The 21689-nt window shown below is 54.3% G+C and overlaps 2 protein-coding genes and 1 long non-coding RNA gene across 5 annotated transcripts in view; 1 reads left to right on the forward strand and 2 right to left on the reverse strand.

The window, feature by feature from the left end:
* Coro2a (coronin 2A) overlaps positions 1–2637 on the reverse strand; it is a 51046-nt gene extending 48409 nt beyond the window's left edge. Inside the window, exon 1 of the mRNA XM_048337779.1 lies at positions 2533–2637. The gene's annotated coding sequence lies outside the window, so the exon portion shown is untranslated. The remainder of the gene's footprint in view (positions 1–2532) is intronic.
* A 1869-nt stretch (positions 2638–4506) lies between these two features.
* On the forward strand, positions 4507–20546 carry LOC125345884. The gene is made up of 3 exons (XR_007209810.1): positions 4507–4537; positions 7866–7870; positions 19963–20546. It is a non-coding gene; the product is annotated as an uncharacterized LOC125345884 (long non-coding RNA).
* Positions 7032–21689, reverse strand: part of Tbc1d2 (TBC1 domain family member 2) — a 38856-nt gene continuing 24198 nt past the window's right edge. For all 3 annotated transcript variants that reach the window (XM_048337708.1, XM_048337724.1, XM_048337716.1), the window contains 7 exons: positions 18261–18371; positions 16860–17047; positions 15718–16194; positions 10985–11105; positions 8892–9077; positions 7996–8117; positions 7032–7521 (listed from right to left, as the gene is read on the reverse strand). In XM_048337708.1, coding sequence (XP_048193665.1) covers positions 7314–7521; positions 7996–8117; positions 8892–9077; positions 10985–11105; positions 15718–16194; positions 16860–17047; positions 18261–18371 — 1413 coding nt within the window. In that variant the 3' untranslated portion in view covers positions 7032–7313. The remainder of the gene's footprint in view (positions 7522–7995; positions 8118–8891; positions 9078–10984; positions 11106–15717; positions 16195–16859; positions 17048–18260; positions 18372–21689) is intronic.

The following is a 21689-nucleotide window of genomic DNA, read 5'->3' on the forward strand; positions in this document are numbered from 1 at the left end:
TCATGGCCTTTCCTCTGGATTATTCCTTCTGCCAGCTGCACTCTGGTATGGTAGCTCCTTGGTGGCTACTTTGAAAATGAAATGCTTAGCAAGGGTTAGCAGAGTGGAAGCATCTTCACTGTAAAATAACTAATCCATGCTGGTGCTGGGTCTATTTATTGCCACTATCCTTTGGGTATCAAAGTCCCTGAAGGAGTTGCCTGAGAGCAAAGGGCAGGGCAATATCATGCTCATGGACTTTCATTCTGGGCTGCAAATTACCCAGTAATGTCAATGCCACAGCAAATCCCTACATCATTGCCAGTGTGATCTTGGGATTAGGGGTCCTGGGACTCAGGAGCTACTTTGCTGTATGACCTTTGGCCTGTCACATCCTTTTGGGAGCAGATATCTATAAAACAAAGGATAGACAGTTTCTAAAAATCTCTTCCAGAGGTCTGATAATCCATAATTCCATGGTACATTAAAGAAGTGTCAGTATAGCTGAGTGTGGCACACCCATGGTACCAGCTAATCCTGAGACTTAGTAGAGGATAAAAGCATAAGACTTTATCTAAATAATAATAAGAACCTACAGCAAAGAGGACAGGAGGTGTGGCTCAAGTAGATTGCCCGTGCAAGGCCCTGAGTTCAAACCCCACTATCACACACACACACTCACACACACATACACACACAATGTGCCAGTGTAAGATAACTTTTTAGAAACCAGAACATGCCATATTCCTACATCAGCCCACAGTGGCATGAACCAGACAGGTAGGAACATGGGCCCTAGGTACCACACGTGAGCAGATGACAGGGACACAGGTAGCACTTAAGCCTGTGCTTTGGGGCGGCACATATACTTTAGTCTGCTTTTATGAGGGGATAATAACACTCATTTGTGGTCCAACTCCAGGTCTTAGGCAGCTCTACTAGGCCACAGGGAAGGGTCATGCTGGCTTGGCCTCAGCCCAGGAATCCCATCACGCCACAGATTCTCATCCAGCCTCTGCTTAAACTCCTGCCCCAGGCACAAGAAAGGCACGGAGTGAGGGGTGGGTCAGGAAGGGAAAGAGGGGGAGTCTTAAAACTGATTTCCAGAAAGTACTCCTTAATCAGGACAGGTATCAGGAAGTGTGGAAAAGGCCCTAATGGGCAGGAAGGACCTGGAGACTGGCTGGCTCCACCTCTCTACTTTATGTATGATAAGAGATGGCTGGAGGGCTGGGGATATGGCCTAGTGGCTAGAGTGCCTGCCTCGTATTCATGAGGCCCTGGGTTCAATTCCCCAGCACCACATATACAGAAAATGGCCAGAAGTGGCGCTGTGGCTCAAGTGGCAGAGTGTTAGCCTTGAGCAAAAAGAAGCCAGGGACAGTGCTCAGGCCCTGAGTCCAAGCCCCAGGACTGGCAAAAAAAAAAAAAAAAAAAAAAAAAAAAAAAAAGAGAGAGATGGCTGGAGGCACCAGAAGTTCAGGGTTCTAGTCCTGACACACACAAGTGGGGTCTGCCCTAAAGGATGCTCAGTAACCCCAGCTCTGGAGCAGAAATGTCATCCCCTTTTTCCATCTTAGGTTCTGAGCAGGGACACTGGCAGATGGGGCTATTCTGCCTGGAGGGTTAAGGGACTAGATCACTGCCCCAGGGTGGGGACCAGAAGAAGGAGTAGGGTGGTTTCCAGCTGTTTCAGCCAGTGAGATCCCAATCACCAGCAGTGTGCAAAAGGGGCCAGCAAGACCTTCCAGTGGGTCTTGTTTAATCACAGAGCTTGGAGGCACAGCGCCTCCCAGATCAGGGTCTGGCCCCACCAACCCCATGCAGACATCGCCTGTGGCGCTGCTGCACATTTGAGGTCCAAGTGCAGCCATCACATCATGCCACCTGGCTGAGGCACAGAAGTGGGTTCCAGGAGAGGGCTAGGAAATGCACCAGGGCTCTACCCCAATCTCAAATGCAGGTGAGCGTCCGCCTGGGTCTGTTCCAGGCAGATCTGTGGCTGAGGGTCTGGCTACTGCCCGCGCTGGCGGCCTCCAGCGCACGCGGCAACCCCCACCCGCACGCCCAGATCGCCTTGCCTTGCGGGGCCGGGGTGGGGGGGGGGGGAGACTCGGGGAGGCTTCTCCGCCCTGTTTTCCTTAGCGGGAAGCGGAGGCCCAGCTGGTCACCCAGACAGGTGAGGGGTGGTGGTGGTGGTGTCACCCGGGCCACCAGGGGGCCCGCCTGAACCGGCCGGCCGCGCCCAGGGCGAGCCGCCTCCCGATCTCCCCGCACGCAGGAGGGGCGGCGGTGCTCCGTGTGCCCCTCGGCCGTGGAGAACCCGCAGCCACCCTGCGCCCGCTCTCCCGATGGGGAAACTGAGGCCCGGGGAGGAGGAGAGCTTTGTGCAAGGTCACACAAGGGGGCTGGAAGCCGGGTCCCCGCGGCGCCGCGGAGCCCAGCATCCCTCCTTCTGCCGGAGCGGCAGCCGGGGGTGGGGGTGGGGGTGCGCAGCGCGCTGGTCCCGCCCGACGCCCCTCGGCGCAGCCCGCGTGGGCGCGGCCTCCCTACCTTGCTGACGGCCCCGCAGGTGGCGGCGGTGGCGTCCCGCTCCCGCTCCACGCTCCGCGCCTCCCTGCCGAATCCCCGCGCCCGGCGCCGCCGCCTCCCCGCGGGGCCTGGAGGGCAGGACTGGAGCAGGGCGGGGCCCGTGTGGGCGGGGCCTGAGCAGACCACGCCCCCGTGCCCGGCTGCCCGGCCGCGCTCCCGCCAGGGGCGAGCACTGGCGGCGCTGGGAGCTGGCGCGCGCCTGTCCCGCAGAATCGAGGCGCGCGCACGAGATCCCGCAAGGGTGGGACTCGCCAGAGCGCGACTCGGGCGCTCCTCGCACGTGGCTAAGGGCAAGGGGGTGCGACCTCCCCGAGCCTCAGTTTACCCGTCTGTGAGATGGAGACGGAACTGCGTCTGCCTCCCGAGGCTGAGGACTGGATGAGAAGAACCTAGGCCCCGGGAAGCGCTGGGCGCCACCTTCCCCAGACGGCCAGGAGGGGGTGCTGCTGCAAGCCTCCCCATCCGGAGGAGCCCCGACGGTGAGGGTGAGGGGGCGGGGGTGGGGGTGAGGTAGGGAGGGGCAAGCACCTTTTGTGCTTAACCTCACATCGCTGTCACACACCCTTTTCACATGCCCACAGGTTAAGGTAACACAGCTAACAGGAATTCTACCCTTGGCAGCGCAGCCCCCATTCCGCACCCTCCTTTGAAAGAACTCTTTGCAGTGGGTCAGCTCAGAACAGTCCTCGGCACATAGTAGGCCTTCAGTATATAGAGTTGTTGAGAGAATAAACAAGCATACTGGGCAACTATGTAGACTTTATTACATTTGATCCTACCCATCCTTTTATCCAGCCATTATTCATAACCCCATTTCATAGATGAGAAAATGAGCTCCTGATGACCTCTTGATGGCAGGGTGAGGGTCTGTGCCCAAGGCTCTGAACTCAACAGTGAGTTGGCTGGGCCTCCAGTATTTCAGGAGGCAGTACTGTGTCTGCCTCAGAGGCTCAGGACTGGATCTAGAGAGACCCCCCCCAACTCAGTGAAGTGCTCCCCAGCCCTCCGGGTGGTTTATGGGTTCAATACTCCAGCTGTGGTGAGAATTCCATGCATTTTTGGTTCCAGGAGGGCAGAGGAGCCACTGCGTTCCCCACCCTGAGGCATCCCAATGTCCTGATTCACTCCAGATTCTGGTCAGGGGCTGCTGCTGTGGCTCCCCTTGCTCAAATCATCCCCTCCACCTGGTAGGCTCTTCCATAATCAGGCCTGGTCTTCCTGGGTGCCCCTCCTGCCTGGGCAGTGGAGTTACTGGCTGGCACTGTCTGAGGTAAGGCTGGTTTGACAGGGACCACTCTGGGGACTCATTGGTATATGGATTCACAAGTCAGAAGGGAAGAGCCAGAACTTCCAGAGGTGTCTGTGTGTGGGCATCCACACATGTGTGCATGGGAGGGCTCTTCTATCCCTCTTCCTCTAATTCTCTTGGTCTAGCCTGAATGGGTCTCCGGACCATCTGAATTGCACTGTTGGGGGCTGGGAGCTGGTGGCTCACACCTGTAACTTTAGGTAGTTAGGAGGCTGAGATCTGTGGATCGAGGCAAGGTCCAAAGCCAGCCTGGGCAGACAAACCAAGAGACTCTTATATCCAGCCAGAAGTGGATATGTGGCTCAAGTGGTAGAGTGCTAGCCTTAAGCATAAAAAGCTAAGCAAGAATGAGAGGCCCTGAGTTCAAGTACAAGCATTAAAAACAACAACAACAAAACCACACATACACTGGGAAACTGAATCCTGAGTGGATCCATGAGCTACCTAAGATCTAGTTTGGATATCAGGCAGCATGTCTCACTCCAAGGCTGAGCCATCTGTCAGCACCTTCTAGTGGACATTACTGCTGACTGGGTAGATCAGTCAGTGCGTCCTCCCCTCCTTCCCAGGGCACTGGTACAGCCATCTTCGTTTACTCTGCCACACATGGGTCAACAGCTTGCTCAGAGGTGTGTGTGTGTGTGTGTGTGTGTGTGTGTGTGTGTGTGTGCTACCTGTCTACGTCACTCAGTCTCCATTTACCTACTTTCTCTGGAGCTTTCCTATGCTGTGGCCCTGTGCCCACAGGGAAGAGAGCTGAGAGATGACAATGCCAGGGCGAGGGTCTGTTGGGCACTCTGTGAAAGGGTGTGTGTGGTGTTCTAGAGTTCTCCAGTCCCTTTATTGAGAGGAGGTTCTCCTGGGTGGGATTCCTCCTCTGTAGTTCAGGGCTGGACCTCAGCTTGCCGGAACAGAGCCATGGCCAGGTAGGGATGCTTTGCGCTGGTAGTTTGTCCCTGCCGGGGGTAGGGGGGGATGGGGGTGGGCTTGGGGATCAGATCCTCCAGCCTGGAAGGCAGCAGCCCCTGGGGAAGGGGCAACAGCTGTGGTGCAGGGCCAGGAACCTGATACCAGGGGTGGGCTCTAGTCACCCTCCAGGAGGTGGGCAGGCCCCATTGGAGCAGCATTAGCAGCAGGCCCAGACATCCCTGTATACCCCTCCCCCGCCTCTGCCGTACGTGGACAGATCTCTGATAAAAAGCGTATGGCTACAATTCCAGTTTGACCAACAATTCAGATTCTCTTCTGTGTGTGTGTGTGTGTGTGTGTGTGTGTGTGTGCGCGCGCACGCGCGCGCGCATGCTTGCTGGTCCTGGGGCTTGAAGTCAAGGCTGGGGCACTATCCCTGAGCTTTTTGTGCTCAAGGCTAGTATACTATCACTCAAACCACAGCTCTCCTTCTGGATTTTTGTGGATAAACTGGAGATAAAAATCTTATGGACTGTTCCTGCACAAGCTGGCTTCACACGATGATCCTCAGATCTCAGCCTCCTGATTAGCTAGGATTACAGGTGTGAGCCACCAGCACCTGGCTTGGTTGTTTTGAGACAAGGTTTGTCTGTGTGGCCCCTGTGTGGCTCCTGTGGGCCTTGGAACACGCTTCTGCCTCAGCTTCCTGAGTGCTAGGATTCTATGTTTTCCTTTGCTTGGAGCTAGCTTCACACCTACAGGAGGCCACAGGCCAGCCCAGCCCTCCTCTGCTGAGGGTGGAGAAGAGGGGAGAGAGAGGAAGGAACAGAGGAGGAGGACAGGGAGAAGGTAGAGGAAAAGCAGGATGGAGGAGGAGAAGACAGAAATGGAGTAGCCAGGCTGCTGCTGACGGAGGGGATTTGGATTTCAGGCCGGGGTCAGAGACCCCGGCCCTGGTGGCTGTCACCTTTGGGGGATGACTGCTGCCTGCAAGGAGAGCCCCTCACTGGGCCGTGCACCAGCGTCTCCTGCCTGAGCGTCTCCTCCCTCTTGCCTGCCCTGTGGGGTTGATTCCATACTCAGCATAGCCAACTAGTGGGGTACATCCAGGACCCCCAGGCTTCCCGCTAGCCCACCACCCATCACAAAAGCTGTCTTGTGGTGGAAGAGCCTCAGCAGATGCAAAGAGCTTAGCAAAAAAAAAAAAAAAAAAAAAAAGGCAGGCAAGTTCCAGGGCAGGGTGCTCTCAGAGACTGTGAATGTGGGAAGAGTACTGAGCCCAGTATGGGGGAAGCTGGGTGCCCCCTAGTTCATACCCTGGCCGGCAGGAGGTGCTGTCTGAGTTTGGGTATGGCCCAGTCTGGGACAGGAGCCTCCACAGGAGCTGTGAGGAAGGAATCAGCTCACTTGGAGCCTGGGAGCTTCTAGAAGAGCCTCCCCAGAGACCTGCCCTGCCCTCAGTTCAAGGAGAGTGACAAGGGATGCTTTAAGAATCTCACTGTAGCTGGACATGGTGGCCTATGCCTGTCATCCTACCCAGGAGGCTGAGATCTGAGGATTGTGGTCCAAAGCCAGTCTGGGAAGGAAAGTCAGTGAGAAAATCCAACCATTCAGCAGAAAGTTAGAAGCAGAGCTGTGGCTCAAAGTGGTAGAGCGCTAGCCTTGAGTAAGTTCTGCACAGGGACAAAACTCAGGCCCCGAGTTCAAGCCTCAGGACCAGCACACACAAGAAAATGCCACCCAAGTGACTTGTGCCGCTTTGTCCCTGACTTGGGGACTGGGGTGGGGCTCACTGAGCTGAGAAGGATGGAGAAGACTCCAGGAATGGTCTCCAGGGCAGGGCCATAAACTGACTGTCGCCCTTGCCAGCCAAGCCAGGGGGAGGGGGTACTGCTATACCACCGGTCACTCCAGGGAGCAGGAGAGCCCACCCTCTGACCTGTTGAGGCCCCCTGTGGGCACCTGAGGCAGTGCTGTTGCCCAGCCCCAGATCATGTGCCTCGTGGCTTCCCCAGGGAACCCCAAGCTGGCTTTGAGGATGATTCCTGGCACACAGGATGGCCTGCAGGGCCCATGGGCACTGCAGAGCAGCTCCTCCCTAGAGGCAGACACCCTGAAGAGCAGGCCCCACCAACATCGCCAGAAATGGCAGCCTAGGTCCAGAGCCAAAGGCCCCAGCAGTGGCTCAGCCTGGTACTCTATCGGGGAACAGTTGGCGGCAGAGCACGTTGAGTTCTGAGGCTGTTTTCAACAGTGATGGTGCTTTATGGAGGAAGTTTCTGTGGATATACTGAAAAACACCCCAGGGGACCCCACCCCCTCACCTGCCATGTGCTAAAGTGCTCTGTGTGCGCATGTATGCGACAGGTGTGACACTGCCACGGTAAAGGCAAACCAGTGGCCTCCTAGAATTGTCCTGATGGGGAGACCCAAGCTCAGGGCCATGCAGAATGGGGCTCCGGGCCCGACCTCCAGGGGGCCTGCTTGCCCAGGTGAGAAGGGCTTTGGGAGGTGAGGGGCCAGGTCAGGCCTCGCCCTCCCCATCTTCCTCGCTGGCACAGTTCTCGGGCACCCTTCTGCCCAATGACGCCCTCCTCTCCATGTACTCGGCCTTCAGCCGCTCTAGCTCCCGCAGCTCAGCCTCCAGCCGCTCCCGGTGGGCTGCCCGCCGCTGCTGCAGCTGCCTCATGGGGAAGGGGTTCATGTCGTTGAAGGCGATATTCATCAGCTTCCTGGCAGGAAGATGTGGTCAGCAGAGCGCAGGGCCTCTCCAGCCTGCGAGGATGGGGCCTTCCTGGGCACCCAGACACCCTGGGGTGTCCCCAGGCTCTGTCCCCTGACCTTAGCAGCTCCCCTTCCAGGGAGAAGACAGGGAGCAAGACTATATTTCTACCCAGAGATATATACTGGGGCAGAAAGGAGCTAGCAGGGAGGTTAGTTAGCTCAGTATGGAAAGGGGTCTTGGAAGGCTTACTGAAGGAGGTGACATAGGAGTTGAGTTTTGATGAATAAAAGCTAACCAAGATGAGGTGGCCAGGAGGCATTCTAGGTAGAACTGTGAGGGCTAAGGGCAAAGCCCAGGTCTGGGGTGACCTGGGAGAACAGTCTCTAATGAGCATACAGCAGCTCCCAACTCCTGTTCCGGGGTGCCTCCTGTCGGGGGGGGGGGGTGAGTGGTGGTAGGCAGAAGGGTGGGCAGGGCTCACCGGCTGTCGCAGATGGTCTTGGTGAAGAAGCGCAGGTACTGGTAGATCTCCAGGCCATCCTGCAGCCTCAGGATTGCCTCCTCATTGTATTTGAAAATGGCCAGGGCATAACGGAACACCACCTGGGGCCCAGCGGAGGAGTCCCATGAAGTGTGGGAAATGAGGGAGGCACTCCCAAAGGGAGAAACCAGGGCAGGGTGGGGGCTCTGAGAGGCCTGGAGGCATAAGGCAGGGGGCAGCCGGAGGGTGGGGGAGACTCTGAAGACCCCAAGCTGGGCAGAGTTGAAATCTAGGCATTCAGATTGGGTGTCAGCTCTGCCCTTGAACTTCATGATGGGTGAAGTGCTGGCCCACGAACCTAGTGAGGTCAGTACTGTGGATTTTTTTTTTTTTTTGTCTTTGTTGGTTGTAGGGCTTGAACTCAGGGCTGGGCGCTGTCCCTGAGCTCTTTCGCTCAAGTCTAGCACTCTACCACTTTGAGCCACAGTGCCACTTCTGGATTTCTGGTGGTTAATTGGAGAGTCTCATGGACCTTCCTGTTCGGGCTGGCTTCCAACTGTGATCCTCAGATCTCAGCCTCCTGAATAACTAGGATTATAGGCATGAGCCATTAGTGCCTGGATAGTCCCGTATCTTTACATGGGACTTTGACAGGTGATGCTGTCCAGGGTATCCAGGGAAGGGCAGGGCAGGGCTTGGCCAAGCCCCAAGCTGCAGCTCCTACCCAGGTCCTATCAGGAACCTCCAGCTTCAGGGACATCCTCAGAGGCCTCTACCTCCTCTCAAATGTGCACAGAACTTCTGCTTACAAAAGTACCCTAGCAGGGGCACCTAGCCTTCTCCATCTCATGACTAAGAGGCAGGCAAGACCAAGGGCTGACTCAGCTGGTGCCTACCTTGGTCCCTTCATACAGGAAGGCATCCCAGACCCGCAGGAGGATGTCACTGATGAGACTGTCCGCAAAGACCACCAGGAACCAGTTGAAGGTGATGAGGGAGAGGTCCACATGGTGCTGCCCCAGGTGGGCCACCAGCCGGGGCATCTTCTCTGAGAGGAGGTCCTGGAGCACCCGCTGGTCCACCTGCAAGGTGACGGGTGCCTGGTACCTGTGCCTTGGGAAGCAGCGGCCTCCCCCTCCCCCCACCCCTCCCCCTGCCTTGCCCACCCTCACATCCTGTCAGTTCACCCAGCATCCTGGAAGGACCAGGGGAGTGGTCCCTCCACCTGCTGCTCCTGACAGGCCAGCCACTGGCTGCAGCCCTGCCCTCTGGTCCCTGGCCCCTTGGCTCACCTTGATCTCCAGCCCGACTGACCCTGCTAGCAGCTGGGATATTGGTCTTGTGCACAAAGGCCCTAGGGACAGGGGAGTATTGTCCCCAGGCTTCTATCACTGATACCTGGGGATGCTCTGTTCTCATATCAGGCCTGACTGGGATGCTCAGGGGAAGGGCCTAGGGTAGTATTAGAGGAAAGTGTTAACATCCTGCCATGCTGGACGCTGGGAGTGTCCCCACAGGTGACTCTGCAGGCAGAGGCTGCCCATGTCCTCTTCTGGTCGCCTTGCCATGCCTCCACCCCAGCTGCACTGGACCCGGACGGTTTCACCCCACACTGGCAGGTTAACACACTGGATTATGGTGCCACTGAGTCTACTGGAGGCTTTGTGTATGAGCTGATATGCTGCCTGATCTAAGCCAAGACACTGGTATATTTCCCAGCCTACCTTGCAACTGGGACCAGCCCTGCAAGACAATTCTGACCATAAGAACCATGAGGGTAAGGAAATCAGCTTCTACCATGTGAGTGTGAGTGTGCATGTGCATGTACGCGTGTGTGGGGCTTGAACTCAGGGCCTAGGCACTGTTCCTGCTTTATTATTATTTTTTTTGATCAAGGATAGCACTCCACCACTTGAACCGAAGTTCTACTACTACCTTCGGTGGTTAATTGGAGATAAGGGTCTCATGGACTATCTTGCCTGGGCTGGCTTCAAACCACAACCCTCAGATCTCAGCCTCCATGGCTAGGAGTACAGGTGTGGGCCACTGGTGCCCTGCTTAGCTCCTGCCTTTTGCCCTTCCACTTCTTTAAGCCTGGACCAAGTCCACAGGGCCAAGGTGTAGGTGTGGCCCTGGTGGTGATAGGTGCAAGCATGAGGATGAAAGCCAGGCTGGGCATTGTGGAGCAGGGGATGGCAAACATGGCTGCAAGGGGTCTGATCCCAGATGCCGTCAAAGAAGAGATATGGAAACAAGCTGAAAAGAATCAGGATCGTTTCAGGCCCTCAGGCTTGCTTCCCTTCCAGTGCAGTCCTCGCTTGCCTCAGAGGCTCCTTTGCTTGCTGAGCCTCTGCTGTCCTCCCCACTGCTAGCAGGAGGGACAAGTGTGTGTGACAGACAACTGTGTGTGGCAGTAGGAAAGGAAAGGAGGATGCTGAGCAGAGAGACAGGTGGGAGACGGGCTGACTGGCAAGGACAGCGAGGCTGGACCTGACTCTTTCATGGAGCAGTCTGATTCTAAAGTGGACAAGCCTGGGATTGAGACATCACTGACATGCTGGCTGGAGCTCAGCACCCACCTCTGCCTGATTGCCAAGGGCAGCTAGGGGCAGCTGTGTGCCACTGTGGACAACACAACTGGTGTGCAAGGCCTGTCACCTTGTCCCCACCCTCCAGCCCAGTCAGACCAGTAGTGATACCCGGGCAATCTACTACAGACCCTCTGGCCAGCCCACCTGCTGTCCCTCTGATCTGCGGCCTGAAGCAGTGGGTGACAGTGGATCTACCTACCCTTCTCCGCTTAGGAAGCCGACTGTTGACGATGAGAAACGTCAGAGCTAGTCTCAAGGGGCTGGCAGGCCCTTAGCTCGTGGGACATCCATAGACTCAGAGAGCGTTATGGGCCATGGTATAGAAGAGAACATGGAGCCTGGGAAATCCTGCCGAGTGGCTGCCCCACCCGCTCCTCCTGGGATGCTGGGATGCTCACCTGGGATGCTGTGAGTGTCTTGCTGTAGTAGTCGGCAGGCAAGATGGTCTCCACGATGGCCACCAGGCACCAGAAGGCACTTTCCTCATCCTCCAGGACCAGCAGGGCGATGGCCGCCAGCCTGGAGGAGAAAGCCCACAGTGACCCTCTCTGCAGCCCTGCCAGGCAGCTGGGGGCAGAGGTGGATCCCTGAAGCCCCAGCGCAGAGTCTCCTATACTTGTACCAGCCAACCCCTTCCCTAGCCAGACTGGGGGAGGATGTCCAAGGTGACGTCTAGGGCACAGGCAATCATCTCAGAGCATGGGGCCTGGGTGTCAACCTTGGCCTTGCTGCTCCTTGGATGACACTGGGCAAGGTGCTTACCCTTCTCTGAGCCTCTACCTCCTCATAATCACCACAGGGCTACATGAAGGTGAATAGCTCACACCTCTGGTGCCTAGCCTAGGCTCTGGTGAGTACACCAACCTCTGAGACTCAGTCCTACTCCATAATAGAGGGGGGCTACATCCACTGAGAGAATCCAAGCTGTGTCCTGCCCACACCAGCGCTCAACACACATAGCTCCTTCTCTCTTGAGGCTTCCTCTAGTCTGAGATGCTAGGGGAACGCAGGTCCCCCACACAAAGACACCTGGGGAACACTTGCCCATCACGGGTAGCCATTGGAGGCATGTGATAGGCACTGTCTTGGTAAAGCCTCTGGGCCATCTGTAGCAACAAACAAGCCCCATGTGGCTCTAACCAGTGCAGTCCTGCTGGGGAAGTGGTACCTGGGGTGCCTTAGCAAGGCATACCACAGCTTCTCCATGGACTTAGCCTTTAAAGAGTCCACTTCATCTGGGCACGATGGCAGCTATGCCTGTAACTCTAACTATTCTTTTTTTTTTTTTTTTTTTTTGCCAGTCCTGGGCCTTGGACTCAGGGCCTGAGCACTGTCCCTGGCTTCTTTTTTTGCTCAAGGCTAGCACTCTGCCACTTGAGCCACAGTGCCACTTCTGGCCGTTTTCTATATATGTGGTGCTGGGGAATAGAACCCAGGGCTTCATGTATGGGAGGCAAGCACTCTAGCCACTAGGCCACATTCCCAGCCCCAACTCTTACTATTCTTAAGGCTGAGATCTAAGGATGTGGTTCAAAGCTATTTGGGGCAGAAAAGTACATGAGACTCTTACCTCTAATCAGCCAGGAAAAAGCCAGAAGTAGAGGTATGGCTCAAGTGGTAGAACACCAACCATTAGAGTTTAAGTGGCTATAAGGCACCAACACCAAAACAAATGCACCTCATTGTCGAGCTAGCTAGTCTTGGGGTTCTTCTTAGGCTGGATTCATGACCCCAACCCTCTTTAGAAGGTCATGAGTTTTAGAAACAGTGCTGACTCTCAGAAGGAAAGAAGAAATAAAGAAATCCTTTCTCTTTGCCCAGCAGTCAGGAAAGAATTTCTCCTCACTCTGCCTTAATCTGAATCTGAGCTGAATGGAAGAAAACAGTCACAGGCTTCCTGGGAAATAGGAGGCTCTGTCCTCCCACAGACAGGGAAGAGGCCCTTCAGAAGTCACTGAATTCAATGACAGAAAATGTGTATCAGCCATCGTGTTTTGTCTGTGCCCAGGACATATATAATTAATTGATCATGGCTATTCACTTTGGCTATGCCCAGGAGAGACACACTAATTGATCATGGCCACATACACTTGGGCTATGCTTAGGGAAGACACAACTAATTGATCAAGTCTACATTCACTGTCAATGCCTAGGGCAGACATAATTAATTGATCGACCAAGGCCATATTAACTTTGTCTATGTTCAGGGCAGATATAACTAGCTGATCAGCACCACATTCAATTAAACTATGCTCAGGGAAGACATAACTAATTAATGGTGGTACTCATTGCTACCAAGTCTGGAAGCTACCTTAGAAATTTCCTTGAAAGAAGCTTCTAGGAAGTTACTTCCTACTGCTTCCTCCAATCAAAACATTACCCTTTATTGCACAGATGACAAAACTGAGGCCCAGAAAGCAAAAGTGATTGGCTCAAGATCACATAGTTAGTTGACGGCAGAGTGAGAGCTGACCCAGAATTGCCAAAGTTCAGCCTGGTGCTGTCTCTACCCTACCCCATATCCCATCCCACAAGGCCTCTTCTCTGGCTTCAGACTAGGAACCTCCAGCCTGGGTTTAGATTTTGGCACACATTAGAAAGTCAGTTATAGTGGGCTAGCTAGTTATAGTAGGGTTTATAAACTGTTCAGGGCTACTGCAGGATGTCAGCCTCATGTACCTAGGGCCTGAGGAGGCCTGCTAAGGAGGGCATGTGTAGCTGTGGGAAAGGACACACCACCTTTAAAGAAACCCACTTATTTTCACAAGGAATTGGCTTTAAAACGTTTGCTCCAAATTGGTATTAGACCACCACTTGACCATCTAAACAAGCTAGATTTATTGATACAATGCATGCACTTCTAAAAATCGTCACTAGATGGCAACGCAGACAAGGCAGCTTGAGTTTAAGATCCTTCAAAAGAAAATCTGGTAAGAGCTGTCTGAAAAGCAGGGTGTAAGATATCACAAGAAATGTACATACTGCCCTATTATGTAACTGTACCCCTTTTGCACAACACTGTGTCAAAAAATTTTTTAATTAATAAAAAAAAGAACTGTCTGAGTAGCTCTTTTTAAAGTGACAGTATAAATATGTGAACAAATAATATTTGTCTGTACTTACATATAAAAATTTAAGTACATCCTAGAAGAAGATATTAAAAACCACCTCCCTGGCATCCTCTGCCTCTCTCGGTCTCACAGCTGTCCCCTGGACTGGCTGGCCCCTCCACACTGGGAAGTGTCTCTTCCATGAGGCTGATTTACAGGACCTTTAGCTCTGCTCCTTTAGCAGAGGCTCAACTCCGCAGCACTGAAGCCTGTCTGTGGTTACTCTATCCAGAGGTCACCTCTGATCAGGAAGGTCTGGGGGTGGCTCAACACCTCCTTGCTACAGTTACCACTCAGAGTGATGGTGGGCAGGAGGAAGGACAAGGTGGATTATGGGACTCTGGGCATGAGACCAGAGTCCAAGGTCAGCAGCTGGCCAGGCCACTAGGCTTGGTGAGCAGTGGGCAGGCCCTCAGCCTGCCAGGCCTTCTCTCATCTCAGATGGGCAATGGGCACCCGGGCACCCTTCATGGGGTTTCATGAGGACATGTCAGGTGTGCAAAGCACCTCAGTGAAGGCCACTTCCTGTCTGATCTCTGCACAGAATGTAAAAATCAACTCCCTTCACAGTCAGCTATTCCTAAAGAGGCTTTGTAGATTCTGTCCTTTCTGGATTGCAATTTGCTCAAATAGCCACGAGAAGTGCACAGCTTTAGGTGGGCTGTTAGTGAGTGAATAGGACCTGTAGACTCACCTGTCAGACATGTAGAGTGATATGACATTCTAATGGCTTCCAAGGAGGAGTGCTACTGTTGTATTTCAACTCTCAAGTCCCAGTAATTGTACAAATACTTGCTCAGACTCACCCAAGTTTAGGCTAGAAATAAAAACATTCAAAATATCTACCCTTGGGAATCATTCAAATTTGAATGAGGACACTGAGTGTTGATTCTGTGTTAAATAAATGTCACACACCAGTTACTCTGATTTTTTAAAAAAGAGCAGAATAGCTTATGCAGATTTTGCTGAGTACATGTATTCATTTTTTTTTTTTTGCCAGTCCTGGGGTTTGAACTCAGGGCCTGAGTACTGTCCCTAGCTTCTTTTTGCTCAAGGCTAGCACTCTGTCAACTTGAGCCACAGCAACACTTATGGCTTTTTCTATATATGTGGTGCTGGGGAATCAAACCTAGGGCTTCATGTATATGAGGCGAGCACTCTACCACTAGGCCATATTCCCAGTCCTGAGTACATGTATTTAAATGAGCTTGAACCTGGGTTGTAGCTCAGCAGCACAGCCTAGCATGCACAATGCCCTAAGTTCAATACCCAGTATAAGAAAAAGAAGAAACATAGTCAAAACTTGCTTTGGCACCGGGCACTGGTGCCACCATCTGAGGATTGTGATTTGAAGCCAGCCCGGGAAGGAAAGTCTACGAGACTCTTATCTCCCCTAAACTACCCAGAATGCTACCAGTGGAGCTGTGACTCAAATGGTAGAGGCCTAGCCTTGAGCATAAAGAAACTCAAGGACAGTACCTATTCCCTGAGTTTAAGCCCCAGGACCAGCATACACACACAACAAAACCCCTTGCTTTGGGAGATACTCCAGACTATGCAACTTCTATAGACATCGCTGGGGTGTCCACTGGGCTCCATCCTCAGCCTCCCAGCTGACTGGACCAAAGTGGATAGTTACCCAGGCTGGGCTCTTGCAGAACTTCAGACCTGGGCATGGATTAAAGGTGTGAGGGATAGGGAGGTAGGAAGGCCCATAAGCCCGGGGCCAAAGTCTCCACTCGGATGGCTGATTAGACCATAAATGTCCAAAGAATGAGTGACAAGAGACAGATGTGAGGAGTGAAGAGAGGCTGGGCCGCGGATCCCTCCTGATGGTTTTAAGAGAGTGACCCCTCCCAAGAGCAAATCAGCGCACAGGTGGAGGAGGTGCTGAGCTCCGGCTCTGTGGGGAACATGTTCTCTCACCTGCCTGGCTTCCAGGGCTCATCAGTCTAGGAGGCCCCGGAGCCGGAGTGACGCTGGATGGCCAAAGCCATGCCCTCCCCGCTGCAGCGGCTCACCTGTTCAGGCCCTGGCAGTAGCCGATGGCAGGGTTCTGCCAGGAGAAGGCCAGCAGCACCCGGCGGAGCTGGCTGGGGAAGCGGGAGGTCGGGCAGGTGAAGTGCTTGTTGTTGGGGAAGGTCCGGTTCAGGTCGAGCTCGATCTGGCGGGCGGCGGGATGCTCGCAGGCCTGGCCGCGGCCCAGCAGCTCCTGGTAGTAGCCGGGAGTACGCAGGTGCTGCACGCGGCGATGGATCAGCTGCTTCCAGACGCGCGGCCGGTGCTCTCGGGGCACGCCTGCCCGCAGCATGTGCTTGAGCTCTGCTGAGGGCGTCAGTTCGCCTATGGCAGTCCAGCGCTCCCGCGGGGGCCGCTCCTTGGCCTCGAGGGCCAGCAGGTGATGCGAGCGCACCTCCAGTGCCTGGATCTTGGCCAGCAGCTTCAGGTCTTCCACCTCATAGTCAGGCACTGTCAGAAAGCCGTAGTCATCATACTCACTGCCGGAGAAAGGTCATGGTAGTGAGCTACAGCGTGCCCGGCCTTGAGGAAGGGCATAAACAGCGGCACCGGGGCCAGCTTCCGCCCTGGCTATGCGGAAGGCTAGCCATGCACCTCTCAGCAGATCACTCCACATCCCAGCCTCTGTCTGCTCATCTGTACAGTGCGTAGAGAAAAACAACTCCTCCTCTGACTCGGAGAGATGCTCTTGTACAAGTGCTCACGGATGTGCTCTTACCCGGGGACAGCACAGGAGCCTCTGCTCCTCTGTGCAGTCTCAGACTAAGGGGCCTTCAGTACTCACACAGGGGCCCCACTTAGCACAGCCAGCAAGCTTGTGGACGGATGGGGGCAGACCAACACCGCCAGCCGGCAGAGGTGGGAGAGCCTGGAGCCCCATCCAGAGGGCCTTGCATTGAGGCAGCATGCCCTGAACGAGCTCTCTGTTCATCCTCACAATCCTGCAAAGTAGGGATCTCAGACATATCCTACAGAGGCTCAAGAAGATGCGACCAGCCAGTGGGCCACCTAGCCTCCGGGGGCTTCCAGCACAGCCGCCCCTGCTTCCTGTGTGTTTAACTAGCAGCTGCTGTGCCCAGCAAGGAGCCAGAGGCAGCCATGGCTATGCAGGGCTGGCACACAGAGGGTGGGGCCCCAGGCTCACCTGATGGGGTTCAGCCCCACGGGGTCAGCTGAGCCCTCGGTGGCCTCCCACTGCAGCGCCTCCTGGATGAGCTGCCGCAGCAGGTCTGAGAACATGTGCGTCTCTGTCCCCGCGGCCTCCTGCAGCCTCCGCAGCCCAGCCAGGTACTTGCTCTCCACCTGGCAGTTCCTGGCTTGGAGGTAGGCACACTGTAGGGGTGGGGGAAGAGGGGAGGCTGCTAAGGCTGGCAAGAGTTTTGAACACCTTCAAACCCTTCCAGCCTTCCCCCCATCCCCGGCCCTGCTCCTGGTCCTGCATAGAGGCAAGGAAGAAGGAGGGTCCCCCCAATCCAGGGGTTTACAAGAAAGGCAAGGCAAGGAGTGGCAGGGCTAGGGCTGGAGCTTGTTTTGAAAAGAAGGGAGGCTGCAGTATAACCCACAGTCCTGTCCTGGTTTAGTTACTCCAAGTGTGTGGCCTGTGGCAGGTTCCTCAGCCTCTCTGTGTCTTAAGAGTTCCCATTTCTAAGGTAAGGATCACACAGACTCTGGGGAAATGCTACTGAGGATCACCTACCTGCTGCGTGTGGGGCTCTGCCCACCGATGGGCACAGAGCCAGCTTTCTGTAGGCGCTCACTAGCAGGACACTGCCCTGGGCAATGGCCCATACACCGGGGGCGGCTGCTTGCTTCTATTTACACACAGCAGGCTTTCTAAGATGGGGGTAGTGAAAACTGACCTCATAGCACTGGTCCTGAGTGGGAGCGTCAGGACCAAGGCTACCCTCAGCAGCAGCCCTGCCAGCCTTCCTGAATCCTGTCACTCATTTCCTCCTCGGGGATACTGGTGACAGACACCAAACCCAGCTCTGTCAGCAGCCTCAGCTGTCTTCTCAGAACCCCAGGCTGCCCCAGGCCCCGCACGCAGCTTTCCACAACCCCCATCATCCCCGCATCCTCCACCCCCCCCCCCCCAGGCCCAGCTCCTGGGTTCCTTAGATCGAGCACACAATCCCATCTCGGGGCCCAGTCCCTGCAGCCTGCTCTGTGCTTGTACTACAAAGCCTTTCTTCACTCATGCGGCCTGGATGATGCTAACCTGGATGTCCCTTGACTTTCCTTCCTATTTCTAACACGCCCCCCCCCCCCCCACACAAGTATCCTGAGTCCAGAGCATCTTCATTGACCTCAACTCCCACCCGAGGGTGGGAACCAAGCTTCCTGGACTAGGCGTTCCTCCCTCATAGTTGCCAGTAAACACTGGGGATGGGGGATGCCATCAGCCCGCCCCGCCCCCCCACCCCGGGGGCTGAGGAAGCAGTGGATGGGGCTGCCCACAAGGCAGAGGCAAGAGGAGAGGGAGCATCATGCCGCTAGATGTGGGGTTGGGCAGGCGGGACATGGTGACGGCCAGCAGTGCCCGCACCTTCATCAGCAGGGCCTTCTCCTTCTCGGCCACCTTTCTCCAAATTTTGGAGACCTGGTGGATCTCAGAGTTGAGGAAGCGGTTCTGGGTCTTGTACGCTTCCATGTCATCCTGGAGGAAGGAAAGAGTGAGGTGTATCAGCAACTGCCCATGCCCCTCCCCTGCCAAATCTTCCTGGTCCCCAGCACTCAGGTATATACTCTAATGACCTGCCCAAACTTCCTTGAGACCTATCTTCCTAATCATGACAAAACTTCACCTGGGCCTCCTCTATTCCGGCTCCCAGCAGGCTGCTGTCGTGGAGCATTCAAATGTGAGAGTTTGAGTTCTGGCTCTGACCTTCTGGCTGGGAGTTCTCAGGCAGGTCCCTGACCCACCCTGGCTCTCTGCTTCTTCATCTTTATGATGGGGAATAGCAACTACCTCTACTAGGCAGCTGAGAAACTAAGTGGGGTAGCAGGTGTAACAACTAGTACAGAGACAAGCACAGGTACTCAAGTAATGTCTTGAGATCAATATATTATATCAGATATTTGCAAAACACTGGAAGCAATTTAAAAAAATCAATCATCATCTCGAAATACTACTTTATTTTGCTAAAGTACCCTCAATTATACCCTCTCCCTGGCTGTGTGTGTATGTGTGTGTCCTGGGATCAAACCCAAGGCCTGGTACATGTAAGAGGCACACTTCTTATATTTTTCTCACGATATCACCCAGACTTAAATTAGTGATCCTCTTGCCTCAGACTGCCCGGTTCTGGGAATGCAGGGGTGTAGGTATACTGCTGGTATTGGGGCTTGAACTCAGGACCTTGGGCTGTTGCTTGGCTTTTTTTTTTGCTCAAGGATGGACACTTTACCACTTGAGCCACAGCTCTACTTCCAGCTTTTTGCTGGTTAATGGGAGACAAGAGTCTCTTGGATTTGTTTGCCCTGGCTAGCTTTGAACCACAGTCCTCAGATCTCTGATCTGAGTAGCAAGGATTATGGGTGCCCGCTATTGGCAACTGGCTTCCACAATCATTTTTGGTGACCAATGACTATTTTACAGGGCGAATTTACCATAGCTCATAATCTTTGCTTTATGGTTTTGTTTTTTTTCTAGTCCTGGGCCTTGAACTCAGGGCCTGAGCACTGTCCCTGGCTTCTTTTTGCTCAAGGCTAGCACTCTGCCACTTGAGCCACAGAGCCACTTCTGGCCGTTTTCTGTATATGTGGTGCTGGGGAATGGAACCCAGAGCCTCATGTATACAAGGCAAGCACTCTTGCCACTAGGCCATATCCCCAGCCCTGCTTTATGGTTTTAAACATCTGAGCCCTGGGTGTTTTCAGTTTGTTTTTGATTATGAACACTGCTGTGTTCAAAATCAGAGAGGGTGACCCAGGAAAGCTCTTGAAGGAAGCTGAGACATGGCCGTGGCTCCTGATCTTATTCTGCTGATAAGGTTATTTTGGAAGACATCCTAACCATACCACACATTTAAAAGTCATCCCTAACAATTCCAGACTATGTCTCGCTGAACCACCCAGGCCTTTCCTTTCCTTTTCAGGAAAATGTCCTGGGCTGTGGGTACGGCTAGTGCTACTGCAGGGCTGACCTCTGATGGGACCCAGTGGCTTGGGCACGAACAGCATCACTTGTAGCCTGTGGCACTTTCCCCTTTAGAGATTAAGTTGTGTGTGGTATGCGTGGCCCTCAGGTGTCCTGGCCCTATCTGGGCTGGCCTTCACTCTGGCCAAGGTGGCCTCTCAGGTCTTTCCAGCTCAGAAGCTCCCAGTCATGCCGCCAAGAGCTGCTGCCCTCTGTCTCAGGACCAGAGATGAATGCACCAGGCTGGCTTCCTCAAGAGGCCTTGGCACTTCACTGGCATCCCGGGGGTGTCCCCTAGCAGCTCCTATGCTGAAAGACCTTGTGTCACTGTGCTTCTGGCCTGTCACTCTCCGATTCCCTCCCTGCTGGAACCCACCAGGACACCCACACTCCAGAAGGTCTCTACTGTGTCGTGGCTGATGCAGCTGGGCCCATGTGACTGGCAGGCTGCGCTGTAAAGCAACAAGATTGCCAAGATGCTGATGCTGCCCCTGTAGCCAGCAAGGGCCTGGCGGCTAGAGGCACAGCCTGGTGTGTTTGTGGGGGGGGAGGCGTGATGCCTGGATGTACCATTCCTTAACATCTTCCCAGATGTTCCCAGTGATATAAACTGAAGTTCTTCGATGAAGGAGCATCGATACTATAGATCCTACAGCTCCATAGCCAAAATTACCTTCGGCTAGTTTAGACCCTTTAACAGGGTCTCTCTCATACCTGGGTCTCTCTCAGGTTTCTCTCTCTTTCATACCTGGACTTGAACTCAGAGCCTTATTTACTTGCTCAGCCGGCACTCTATCACTTGAGCTATGCCTCAGTCTGTCATTTTGCTGCTTAATTGGAAATGGAGTCTTGCAGGCTTTCCTGCTCGATCTGGCTTTGAACCACGACCCTCCAGGTCAGCCTCCCAAGTAGCAAAGATTACAGGTGTGAGCCACTAGTGCCTGGCTTGCCTTAACTTTTAAAAAATAAAACTGACCTGATGCTGAGCAATAGACAAACTTGTCAGAATGTATCATAAAGCTTCTCCAGACCCCTATCTCCCACAGTCCTGGAGTGATGGAGTCTCTAACACCAGAAGCCTAATGAGGAAATTTCCCACTTAGCTGCAGCCCACCTGTCTGACGCCCCCACCAGGGCCACGGGTGGATGTACTGACTGATGACTTCCTCTGCTTTGTGAGCAGCGAAGTTCATGTAACTCCTTGGGCCACATCATCCAGGGTGATTGAAATCTATGTTCTAGGGCCGGTGCCACTCATGTTTGGCTCAGGGTAAGCTCTTTTCCTAGTTCCTTTAAAAGAGAGTTGTTTAGGTCAATAGGGACGATAACAGTACCAGCTCAAGAGAGGGAGCCCAATTAGTTAATGTGGGCAAAGGCGGCCCGGGCAAAGCGGATGATTACCTGCCTGCCCGTCCCCTCCCCACCAGCCTGCAGTACTTTCCCTCTGTGGCTCACATGGATGCTTCCTAAACACCTGGGAGAAGGCAAGGGAAGAAGGAAGGAAGGGAGGGAGGGAGGGAGGGAGGGAGAAAGGAAGGGAGGGAGGGATGAAGAATGGAAGGAAGTGCTGGGCCCTGGACCCCACCATGTCCCAGACCTCCCACCCTCACTGCCATTATTTTGTATAATTGAATCCTCACCATGGTACTGTGGGATTGGTGCTAAAGTATTATCAAACCTAATTTACAGAGGAGGAAACACAAGGACAATGCCACATGGCACAGCTGGTATGGAAGAGAGCCAGGATCCAAACCCAGGGGTGTTTAGCCCACAACAGCTGCTCAGTGATCACTGCCATGGGCGCCTACAGTGGCTGCATGCTTGCTTCTGCCTCCT

The sequence above is a fragment of the Perognathus longimembris genome, chromosome 1 (genome assembly GCF_023159225.1).
Source record: "Perognathus longimembris pacificus isolate PPM17 chromosome 1, ASM2315922v1, whole genome shotgun sequence".
Classification (NCBI taxonomy): Eukaryota; Metazoa; Chordata; class Mammalia; order Rodentia; family Heteromyidae; genus Perognathus; species Perognathus longimembris.